Source organism: Rissa tridactyla, chromosome 6 (assembly GCF_028500815.1).
Source record: "Rissa tridactyla isolate bRisTri1 chromosome 6, bRisTri1.patW.cur.20221130, whole genome shotgun sequence".
Classification (NCBI taxonomy): Eukaryota; Metazoa; Chordata; class Aves; order Charadriiformes; family Laridae; genus Rissa; species Rissa tridactyla.
In genome coordinates this window covers 31,344,803-31,357,622 of record NC_071471.1, presented here as the reverse complement: position 1 = coordinate 31,357,622, position 12,820 = coordinate 31,344,803, and the positions used below count along the sequence as shown (strand labels likewise).

Below are 12,820 nucleotides of genomic sequence, written 5' to 3'. Positions count from 1 at the left end.
ATCCTCCTTTTCCAAAAAGCAGAGCAGTAGCCCATACTTTCTTTGCCTTGCTCTCAAAAGTGGATTTTGGAAAATCATTTTCTGCACTGACTAGAATTCTTTAAGGAGGAGTGAATGAGAGATGACTGGCTCAAGCGCACAGGGTAAGCAAGTCCAGCAGAGGCATTTCGCTGATGACGGGCTTGCTTTGTTGCGATGCTGGCATCAGCTCTCCCCTGCTCTGGGGCTTGGCTCTCTGAAAAGACCAATAACATTTTTCAGTCCCTATGAATGCTAGGGAAAAGAATAAAACCACAAAAAACAGCAATGAGAATACAGGATGGACAGAGCAGGTTAGATCAACATTAATAATGGTCAGACCAGAGGGATGTAGCAAATAACCTGAGTATTTAGTGAGCAACATTTGGAAGCTTCAAAGAGCAGGCACGGGCATCACCACATGCCCTCACCTGAGGAGAATCACCATGCTCCTCAGTTACACAGGAGAGACGCCAACAATTTCTTGTCCTGTCCCAGCACTGAACAGCTGTAGAAAGCACTTTTATACTTGGTTCACCACTGCATTTTAAAAACATACTCAAAGCCTTTAACAGCCTTGTACCAAGTTAGAGCAGATGCACTACACCATTTCATACCACTACTGAACTGACAGTCCTGAGGTGATACTGATTTATGAGACAAAAGGTGATCTAACTTCACTTCTACACTTTATTATTATCTGATAGAAATAGTAGCATGTTTTCTTTCCCCCTTTTTTTTTTTGAAGGATGACTGTTGACTATGAAAATCTGGTCTAAAAAAAAAACCAAGAAGCATTTTGACACAATATTAAATTCAAACTCATTTAACACATTATAGTAATTTAGTATCAACAACTCTTCTGGAAATACAGCGTTCCCAGCTGTAAAATCAGGATAGTTTCTTCTATTATATACTCCAGAGAACAGCTAGTACAAAACATTCTTTACCATAGGCATTTCATAAAGATTTGCTTTGCAGAAGCTAACCAGCCTAGACATTTCAGGTGGAGCGGCATCTAGTTATTCACTTAAGTCTACCAAATTTTGCTACCTAGTAATTCAAAACCTTCTCTGATGAACATCACTTTGTAGTTTCTGCCTTCTGAGTCTCTGGTAGACACTAAAATCAGTACAGCACAGGAACATGAAAAACTAGACATTTCCCTAGACTTTATTACACCCTTTGAGAGCATGAATCCGAGTTTCCATAAAGAAAGAATTAAGTTTATGTATACTGGCCAAAATTGGTGAGGCAAGTAGAATATCATATTTACTGTTCACAGAACGTTGGATCAATAAAACGGTGGCACCTTGCCTTAAGAGGTAACTAAATAACAGCAGTCAGTAACAATGTTATTAATTAATTCAAATAAAATTACCTGTGTTAGGTAATAATCGTGCAGTATTTCTGAAGGAGCTTTGCTGAAGAGTTTAAATAGTAAATTCTGATATGACTATTTGATACTAATCATGGAAAGAACAATGCAAGTGCTCACCTTCTAAATTTCATTTACTTCTTTCTGATTTCAGCAGCTGCAACTCAAAACTGCAGGGTCCAATTCTCTCAGGCCCCAGAAACTGATCCCCAAACCCCAGGAGTCCTGCATTGTAGACCACCCTGTAGTCCGAACAGCTTTAAGGCCATTCAGGACTCGCTGATGATCTTTTCCATCCTCTATATCCTGACTTCCCACCTTCCAAAGCCAGGCTGGGTGCACTTGATTCACTCCTGACTAAGTACTTCTGTTCCAGATAGGTAACCAACACTTCTGTGCTCTTCCTCCCTGCAGACAGCATCGTCACAGATACGCTCATTAAAACACCAACTGCTAATAAAGCAAGGATGTTTTTGTGAAGCCTGTCGTGGTTGTCAGTCAGGATGAATTTTAATTACATCATCTTACAGACTGCATAAGAACTACTCTGAGTGATTCTGTTCTCAAATCAAAATACATAACAAGTGTAAGATTTCTCATATTAATGACTTGTCTTCTCATTGGGTAAAATTACCCCTTAGCTCTTGTAGGGAGGATACAAGACAATGTAGTTCACATGATGCACAGCTTAGCTTCAAGGAAAAAAAAACACAGTAGATAACATCTTCAAAGAGAAACAACTATAGATTGGAAGTTGATAAACTTAATGACAATCCAGAAAGTCTTTGCTTGACCCATTCAGAGATTCTTGCCACTATTAACTAGCTTTCCAGAAAAGCCACAGAAAGGCCCACCATGTCTGGATGAATTAAGACAAGCTGAAAAAATAAAAGGAATTCTTGAAAATAATTCACATGGTCTCAACAAACATCTTGAACTTCACTTCACAAAGGACAGAGTCCTTCAGCATCTATTGTAATTTGCCAGTTAACATCACTATGCCACATTATTCTTTTGTAAACTATCCCATTCGAAATAGCAAGCTTGGAGTGCATTTACAAAGCAGACCCTAATGCACTGGATGAAAGGAGGTTGTAAAAAACAACATAAAATCTGTAATTCTGAATTAAAAAGATCCACATTTCCTAGTGTTGCATTATACATACAAAAATCTGGAAGAGATGTCAAAACTTTTAAAAATACTGACTTTTACACAACTTGGCTGGTAAAGAAAAAGACATTTATTAACATGTATGGACATGCTATTGTAGAGGATTAGGCTCCTACTGCCCGCTCTGCCCACAACACTAGATTTGCTCAAACCTACTCATGAAAGAGAAGCTTCTTGTGATTATTGGTGAAAGTGGCCTTGCATGGTGGAACAGCTGGTGTGAGTAATCATTTTCAAAGAAAACAGCCCAAAAATGAGATTTTTTTCCCCCACTAAGTTGCAGTACAGCAGTTACAGATACTTCAGTTACCTATGATACAAGTGGTTCCTTGTTTGTTGACAACAAAATATTTCAGTATCTCTGGTGAAAAAAGCAAGTGGAAGAAAACAGATTCGAACACACCCAGCCAAATCCCACCTGTCCTTATTTATGTGACATTGGTCAAGAAATAATCTCTTCACAAGCATTTTAAATTAAATATTTAGCTTTTTAAAAAAGGTATTAGAACCTAGACCATGTATGGCATGGTTTATTACATAATGTATTATAAACTTATTTGTCTGCCTTTCCACACCGTTTACAGGTTCCTTACAACTCTTCAAGTTTCCTGCCACTCTGCACCCAGCTAAATTTCTAACTAAAGCACTGTCAGTATGAGAGCTCACCACTTGGCTTAAAGAAACAGTATTTTTAAAAAGACATTTGTAGGGTTGGGTCAAGGTATTTATGGTCTTTGCATCCGCCAAACAGTGTTCTACATAGGAGACATTCCCAGGAGTTGTCATCTACGCCCTTACAAAAATAACTGAAATAACTTGACAGAGGAGCAAGCGTGGGTTTTTTTAACCCTCATTTTTGACCACCCCATCCTCCAATAAACCAGACAAGTTAAACTTGCTCTAGACAGATACAAAATTTTCAGATACTTCACTGAAACCAGTATCTCATTGCTTATCCATTCTACACTTCCCCATTACCACCTCACACACATACCATGCTCATTCCCTCACAGAAATGAAAGGGCCAGCACTGTGCCCTTGCTGCAGAGAAGGTGAACGGTGTCTGGGCTGCATTAGGCAGAGCATGGCCAGCGGGGCGAGGGAGGGAGCCTTCCCCTCTGCTCAGCGCTGCTGAGGCCACACCTGCAGGACTGTGTCCAGTGCTGGGCTCCCCGGTATGAGAGACAGGGACGTACTGGGGGGAGTCCAGCAAAGGGCCACAAGGACGACAAAGGGACAAAAAAAGCATCTCTCCTGTGAGGAAACGCCTGAGGGAGCTGGGGCTGCTCAGCCTGGGGAGGAGAAGGCTCAGGGGGATCCCATCAATGTGCATGAACCCCTGCAGGGAGGGGGCAAAGAGGACAGAGCCAGGCTCTTCCCAGTGGTGGCCACTGATAGGACCAGAGGCCACAGGCACACACTGACACACAGGAGGGTCCCTCTGGACATCAGGAAACACTTTGTCACTGTGAGGGTGACAGAGCACAGGCACAGGTTGCCCAGGGAGGTGGTGGAGCCTCCATCCTTGGAGACAAACTCACCTGAACATGGTCCTGGGCAACCAGCTCTGGGTGGCCCTGCTTGAGCAGGGGGTTGGACCAGATGGTCCCCAGAGGTTCCTTCCAACCAGTCCGCAACTCTGTGACTGGTTTCTGCTATTGATGTAGATCCCTATTTCAGTTTGTAATCAGTACTGGACAAACACACCAGTTGTCACTGTGACAGATAACTGACACCTCTCTACGGTTCTGATTAATATTTCTACTTTCTCTCTGCACTGTTAAAAGCATTCAAGTAGGCTATTGCAACACAAATGCATTACTCCTAGCTTCAAAGGGAGAATAGAGGTATATAAAAAACCTCTTGTAACAATTTTATTTTGCATGACAAAAAAAAAATAAAGACAAGCATCCAGCTGTCCTTCATGTGTCTGAGTAACTCACCTGCCCTGCATGAGTAAAAATAGATTATCCCATAATGCAAAGAATTTACTAGCACTCAATACACATTTGTATTTATAAAGCATGGAGTTCAAAGATAGAGGAATTTTCAAGAAGAGGAATGAAGATACAACCTTACACTGCACTTCAAGTGACCTTTTATGTCTGGAGGGCCTTCTCAGAAGACAGTAGCTTTAGCAGTTACTATAAATACTTCTATCTTTACACTTCGTCAAATATAGGAATAAAAGCAGACACCTGTGGCTGACAATCTACATTTATCTACCAGAACTAAACCAGTTGTACTTCAGCAAGAGAGTCTCACAGAAGTTTCTTATGGAATCTTTGCTCACACACAAAAAGCACAAACAAGGCTTGCATTTTCCGTGAGCAACGGAAGCTGCTTATCACCAGCTTTAAAACTGAAAAAATAATATATAGCCTCAACATGCAACTGGTCAATATTCAAATATCCAGTACAGTAACAGAGAAAAATTCCTTTTTACTATAGTGTCACCTGAAGTCATAAAAGATTACCAGCACCTCCTGTAAAAATGCACAGCCTGAGAGAAATTTCAGCTCTTCAGTAGTTCGATAGCAGTTCAGTAGTCCTGTCTGCTCAAAAAAGCTAAATACTTGAATATTCAGCTTTTAACAAGAAGTTTTACAAAAAAGCTACCATGAAACATATGCTGCTATTTCTCCCATACAAGACAGCATTCAGAAACAAGCTGACTATGGAACACTTGCACTCTTCTACAGGGGAGCAGAAAAACTTCATCCACAGCAGCCGAGCAGAATACTTAAGAGTTTGAGGTACAGAGAACCATTTATGTCAGAGCTGGTACACTACAGTCTTTAAAACAAATTGAACTGTTTCACTTTGAATTTCTTTCCTCCTTTAAACAACTGTACCATCTGAAATACTTACAGCTCATTAATTTTAAGAATGTATTGACTCCTCCTTAACGAAGGCATTTGAATGTTTAAACTGGGAAACAGCTCTGTCAAACGAGCAATCACATCTTTCTGTTTAGATATCTTGTAACACTCAAAAACTGAATGCATGGCAGGATAGGTCTTCCATAATCTAGAAAATGGTGTGGTGCTGGAGTTACCTTATTTAATTTTTGTTACAGAAAGTACAGCAAAAGTGAACACAACTAACTGGAGTTTTGTTTGCATTAACCATCATTTGATATCACGAACTATGATGTTCGCCTCGGAAGTCCTCTCTCAACTGTTTTTCAAATGCCGTAGGGCTGTCAAACTGCAGGGACCCATGACTTTGGAGCATGTCTGTCCATGTTTCATTCTCAGCTGCTTTTACAAACACTCATAAACACAATCCTTCAGGACAGCTGAAAACATTCAAGTCTGCAGCTGCAGTAGAGCTCAAATCTCTAGTAAGTTTACCAGCAAAGCGAAGAAAGGGACATTATTCAATAATAATGCAATTCAAGTATTGCTTTCTGGTACATATTTGCAGAATACTTCCCCTTTTTCTTCAGGAGTACAATAAAATATGCATCTAGGGCAATACGTAAGGAAATCCCTATCAAAGTTACTTGAATGCCCATGCCTAGTTTTGTCCTTGTATTTATGAATGTGGTCTCAAGAGCACAGTTTTATCAACAGTTAGTACACTATACAAATATGTGATTTAGCTGAGCTGAGAGATATATGCTGTGAAGAGGTCTGCACAATCAGGTTTTCAATAGTTTAGCTGCCGTAGCTGACAGTTCACAATTGCAGCTATTCATTAGCGTCCCTGGAATACAGCCTGCACAGTTCAAGCTGGTCAGCTATCTCTGGACAATGATCTATAGCCTGCTCCTTTTCCAACATGCCTAGTAATATTTTGCCCCAAAAGTCTGCCAAACATGTAGGAGGTTTGAACAAGCTTTCTCAGTAACATTCTTTTAACAGAGGCAACATATTTCTTTTCCCCCAAGAGCCAAAATAAAGTTATTAAGCCAGCTGGAATATTATGCTTGTCAACTACAAGTTTGTGTACACATGGGTATAAAGGCGAGCAGAGAAACTGATGTTCCCTGATCCTGAAATCCTGGCAGGTGCTCTAACTGCCCTCCATCCAAAATAATCCATACTGCTGCTAAAGTCCAGCAAATGAAGAGTCGGGGCAATCTGGAGATCCAGTTCTACTTGTGTTTTTATAGTATTTGTCAGACTCCAAATTCAAAGTGGACTGCAATATTCACATCTGCCTCAGTAATGAGTACTATTTCCTCCATCCTCGAATACCATTGCAGTTTACTCTACTTGTAGCCACATTCAGAGAGGAAAAGCAAACAAAACTATGTTATGCTGTAGATCTTTTATAACTTCTACAGAACATATTTCTCTTTTTAAGAGCTTAGCAATTTAGACACGTCAACTGAAGAAAAAAAAAAAAACACAGCTTTGCTTTTTAAAGGAAGGTGTGACATGTCAAAGGCTTTTTTTTTTTTTTTTAATTTTTTTGAACCACCTACCCATCCTCTCTTTCCCCCTAGATAAGATATCTTGATTAACTATTCATCGGGTCAATATAAGAAAACATAGTTTTGTCTAGACTACTGTAAAAACGTACTGGACTATCAGAACAGGAAATTAAAGATTTTCAGCAAGGTCTTGCCAAAAGGTCAGTTCTACATTTATAGATCTACATATCTATCTATATACCAGGCTATATAACCTTACACCTCCACCTCTATCTTAGACATAGTTTGATTTAGAACAGCAAACCATAAGATAGGAATAATAAAGACCTTTTTCAGGAAGATGGGAACTGACCCTTTTTTTTTTATACCGGACCTCTGTCTCATACCTACTGTATTTCTCCCACCCTAAATTATTTTACCTTTAAAACAGTTGTTCTTCATATTCAGAATGGTGAATGACTTACTAGATAAATCCAGGATATTTAGAGCTATACAGTATTCCTTGACGAATCACTATTTTAGAAGATGACTATGGGAGAATGATCTACACAAGCTCGTTAAGCTGCAAGTATGTACAAACATTTAAATATAACTGAAGGTGTCAGAAGACACGTAGATACCCGGGAAGCAGGGGGTCAACATGTAGGCAGGTATGTTACACATTAATATTAAGATAAAAGAGAAAAACGCTTTCTACAAATTTCTAGCTCTTATGATCACAAAGTAAACTCTCTAAACAAAACCAAGTTAACTTCCTGAACCTGCAGGCAGCCTGAAACAGTGACTCATGATGTGTGAACTCCCTTTGCGCCCCATTAGCTTTATCAGAGTGTCAACCCTCGGCCTATTAATGACACTTGAAGGTCTTCATTAACCATTTCACCACTGATTTCAGTAGATAAAGCAGCTGGGCATAAGCCCATGAGAGTAGTTGTGAAATTTAAATGGCTGGAAAAAGGAAAAAAGCAGGAGCAAGAAGAGAACAGCAGACAAGCAGGAGACAGTTTTATAATAAAGCCTTCTCAATGAGTAAAGCAAATAAAAACAAAGGGGTAAAACAGCTTTAACAAGCTTTAGGTTTTTATTTTCTCCTTTCTCTGCCTGAAACCAACAGAAGTCAGGCTACTGTTTGAGGGGAGCAAAGAATAAACTTAGATCTACTAGCTCTGTATGTATCTCCTACTTTGTATGAAGTCTAGGCCTGTTTAAATTAAGCTTTTATTGCTTATCCGTATGGGTACTAAAGAAAGCTATTCCAAGCCAGGAGAGACCTTCACATACCATATAGCTCCTTGTTTAGTGTACCACTCCAGCAAATGACAAGGTTTTATCACCCAGTGCAGAAGCGGACGACTGAGAAGTACACATTTATTTTCAGATAACCACAAGTAAGTTTCTCTACTGAACATCACCATGTGGCACGTCAAAGAGAGTGCTCTGCTTTCCGAGTTCGTTCCTATTTCTTACTCATCGTTCTTACAGCCAAGTTTCTGAAAATGTTTCTTTAGAAATGAACATATGAAGTAATGCTGCAAGGTGACTCAAGTTCAAAGGCAAAACTAAGAAAATAACTTTAAAAACCATTGTTCAGGGTAAGAGTACCAAGAACTGTCTCACTAGTGTGCGACACAAAGTTAGCAGCCTACAGCTTCAAATAAGTAGGACAAGTTTTTCCTTATCGTTATATAAAGTGATTCATTTGTCACAGATAATCATGTCTGTTACTACAATTTATATAAATATTAAGTTATTAGAAGCTCTCCAAAATGAATGCAAAATACACTCCTTCCTTTTTGACTCCTTAATCATCAAAATGACTAAACACAAGACAAGTCATCTTCTGATAATATACTGAGCTATGAAAAAAACCTACCAGCTTGAAATCTAACCTTATTTGCACAAAGAAGAGTCTGTCAGCTGGGTCAGCAATCCTCTTAAGGTAGGCACAACTGCTAGAAAATTTTAACTGTTTAACTTTTTCTTCTAAGTCCTTTACTGCTTTAATCAGAACTAGCACAACTCTCCAAAACACGGCTTTTGCTCGCATAAAGGCATTAGCAGAGTTACTATTTCAAACGCAGCATTACTCAAAGCTCCAGTGAGCCCAAAGCCTGCATTACGGCAGATTTAACTCTCCAAACCCTAATTTGTCTTTGAAGTACCTTCTCCATCCACTACACCCCAACCCCACATACGCAGCTGCTTTACTAAAAGGCACGCTGAGCAACACTGACTGTGTTATCTTAAAGTCTGATACTCTCCCAAGGTGAGGGAAGGCTTACAGGATAATTCATCACATCAGGCCTTCTTATAATGGTGTTACTCCTATTTCAGAAAATACAAATACATATAACTCACGTGTATTTCATTCCTCCAAATTGCAATAATCCCAACAGTAAACGTTAATGACATTAACTTAGAGCTCAAATGCTGCATTCCCTGAAAGTCTTCTCTCAAAGAAGTCAATTAAGAACAGTTTTAGCCATCACACTACCCTTCAGAGCAGTCTAATGAGTCTAAGGGAGTAGAGTCACAGGTCACATACCTGTGACCTCCCTCAGGCCCTTTGATGAGTCTGCTTATGCTACACACCTTTGTTTCAACTAATAGTTCCAAATTACCTTCCTACAAAGAAAACTCATGTAAGGTTATACTTTCCACGGTGTCTACATCTTTGCCCAAGTAAGTCATGTCGGGTTTTTTCCAATGCAAAGGACCACTACCTGTAGAGCTTTCACTACGTAAAGGCATACAAATTCATATACAGAAGTAAGCACCTTTCTTACTAACTGACACTATAGACTGCAAACTCAACAGCAGGATAAAAATCAAGAATCTGTGTTTACAAGCCTTGAAGTTTTCCAAGATACCTCACCTGATGGCCCTGAGATAGTAACTACACTTCTATTTTGAACGACACTGCAATATAGTGGTGTGGATAAAGCCATTTTACCCTGGCTGTCAATCGAGTGTTTTACAATGCATTCAGGGGAAAGGAGAGAACATACTGAGCAACTGGGTGCTGCAGAAGGACAGTTTTCAGTCTTCGATTTGGAAGAGTTCTCATTATTTGTGTGTTAAGCAGCTTTCAGACTACTTTCTGTCCTGTTTTGTGAGAAAAATAATCACACTCACAGCCTGAGAGGAACAAGTACGGTTCTCGACTTGCCTGAACACTTTGCTATGTTTCCTACCCTTAGAAGATTAAAAAAAAAAAAAAAAGTAGCCCAGGTAAATTTCAATATAAAAATTGATTTTTCTCCCCTTAAGAAAAGGTATTTTTATGGCATTATAAAATAATTCATACCTGTCTTCATCACCATCAACAGGAATAGATATGCCAAACACAGAGCTGGCAAGACTGTTCATAGGAGTACTTGCAGGTAACTGAAGAGGATTTGCTAGAGTGTCTGGAATGGGAGGCTTCACAAGAGGTTTATTTTCAGCTATAAGAGAAAGTGGTGGCTGAGGTAGGGGTTCCGATTTTCTTCTAGTATCATCAATCTGGCCTACTAAGGATTGAGCTTGAGTCTGAAACTGTCCGAGGTTTGACTGTGGCAGATTCGCAGGTACATTAGGTGTGCCTTGCATTAACGAGTGTCCGACATGCTGTGGCTGGACAACGCCGGTACTTCTGCTGACAGAAGTGTGGCTAGTCAGCTGGGACTGGACTAGCGTAACAGGGACATTTGGCATAGTAACAGAAGTGGTGGTAGACACACTAGGCACACTTGTACCGGGCACAACTGCAGGCACGTTCTGAACTCCAGAGACCACAGCATGGGGAGCACCAGGCATTCCGGACACTTGACTGCTTCCACCCATTTGATGCTGAGTCACAGATTTCTGTTGCACAACCCCTGTATGTCCAATGCCTTGCTGCACCACACCTCCTGGTTGCGGAACAGCAGTCTGACTAGCTTGTGTCTGGCCACTCTGCATTAATCCTGATCCCTGTCCGACCGCTTCGGCGGGCTGCGCTGTCACCCCCATCACTGGCGCTCCCACAGGTGAGGGATTCTGGCCGGTCACCTGCCCCACAGGAAGGCTGGAAGCCACAGTACTTGGAACAGAGCCCGTAGCAGCCTGCTGAATAGCTCCTTGAGACTGCATAATTGTCATGTGCTGCATGTATTCGGTCTGACCAGAAGGTTGCGTCGGCAGTAGATGCACTGGTGGAATCTGGGACTGAGAATAAGCAAATTGTTGAGGCTGAGTCACTGGTATGTTTGCCTGCTGCACCTGCTGCTGTGCCACAGGAATGCTTGGCTGCCCTATTGTCACATTTGGAGGTGCCATGCCTTTCCCGTTGGGTCCAGCCTGTGCAACACCCTGCGTAGTTACCTGCGTCTGCGATTGCTGTGGCACCATCATTTGCTGATTTGTGACCGAAGCTCCAGAAAACATAGGCTGAGCAGTACTTTGAGGCATGGCCCCACCTACGGGTTGTTGCGGCTGCTGTTGTTGCCCAATGACAAAATTAGGTTGCTGTAGAGAGGACTGGTTCATTTTCTCTGTCTGGAGCAGCTGTGACACAGCAGTCAGGGAACTGTCAGCTATAGAATCGGGGCCATGGGCTGACGCTGGCACAGTTGAGACCACGATGGAACCTCCTGTGGCACCGAGGCCACTGTCTCTCTCTTGAGCAGCCTGCTCAAAGGTGCTGCTGTGCCTAATGCAATCTCCAGTCCTGCCCAGGACACCACTGCCATCTGAGTCCCGGTCATAATACTCCATACACGTCCATCGTCCTCGCCTGTAGGGCTCACCTGTACCATGGTCCAGCTTGATCACCCTGAAGCGTGAGCTGCATGCAGCAGCCACTGTCTGAGACATCGTCCCAGGAGCGGCAGATGCAGAAGGCCCTGTGGAGGGCAAGGCAGTTTGAGCACTGCTGCCTCCTGCCACGGCAGTGCCAGGGGCAGCAGCTGGCAGGGGCACAGAGGAGCTCTTGGGCACAGCCCCCCCATTGGGGGCCACAGCCGGCAGAGCCGCAGCTACCCCACCAACAGCCACAGCCAGCTGCCCGTCCAAAAGGAGGTTGGGAGAGACGCTGCCAGGAGTTTCGGCCTCGCCCACGTTGTTGAGAGTCTCCTCAGAGGAGCTCCGCTCGCCGACATCCTCAGGGCCGTAGTCGGTGGCTCGGGAAACATCAAAGATTTCAGAAGACACATCCTCGGTGCGGGACTCATCCGGGTCGTCCAGGCTCTCGGTGTCCTCGGTGATGCTGCTGGCCACCTGAGCCGTGGTCACGCTGGTGATCTGGAAGCAGCTCTTCTTCTTGGCCGGCATCTTGGACATGTTTCCTCCGCGGGGAGGGGCTCGGCCAGCCGCGGCGAAGCGAGCGCAGTGCCGGGGCGGGCTGTCACGGCGTGCCGGCCGGGCCCCCGGCGCTACCGCACATCCTCCGTCTGCTTCCTGCGGCGGGCGGGCGGGCCGCGGCGCTCTCGCTGGCGGGCAGCGGGCCGCGCGGGGGGCGGCGGGGCTCCTCCTCTTCCTCCCCGTCCGCAGCCCTCCTCCCGCCGCCGGGACGCGGGCCTCCTCCTCCTCCCCGCCGCTGCCCCCGCTCCGTACGCGGCGGGACCGGCCTCGGCGCGGGGCAGAAGCGGACCGAGGCCCCGCGGCGGCCGGGCAAGGCCTAAGCGGCCCCGTCTCCCCACCCACCCCCCCACCCCCCCCGCCCCGGCCCCGCCGCCCTGTCTCCGCGCTCTACCTGGAGACCAGCGCCAGGCGCATCCTGCTGGGAACCGGCCCGCGGGCGAGCCCCGCGGGTAAGCCCTTCCCGGGGAGGGGTTGGGGGGGGGGACACGGAGGGCCGGCGAGGAGGAGGAGGAAGAGAAGGAGGAGGTAGAGGGCGGCCCTCGGGCGG

The 12,820-nt window shown here is 43.8% G+C and overlaps 1 protein-coding gene across 9 annotated transcripts in view; it reads right to left on the bottom strand.

The window, feature by feature from the left end:
• TSC22D2 (TSC22 domain family member 2) overlaps nt 1-12,606 on the bottom strand; it is a 30,324-nt gene extending 17,718 nt beyond the window's left edge. For 4 of the 9 annotated variants that reach the window (XR_008467087.1, XM_054206402.1, XM_054206406.1 and 1 more), the window contains exon 1: nt 10,259-12,605. Coding sequence is in view for 8 of the 9 variants with exons in the window: in XM_054206402.1 (XP_054062377.1) it covers nt 10,259-12,252 (1,994 nt within the window). In the remaining variant the exon portion in view is untranslated. Of the gene's footprint in view, nt 1-10,258 lie in introns of all 9 variants that reach the window. The other 5 variants (XM_054206399.1, XM_054206403.1, XM_054206404.1 and 2 more) reach the window with 3 other exon arrangements.
• Between the last annotated feature and the right edge of the window lie 214 nt (nt 12,607-12,820).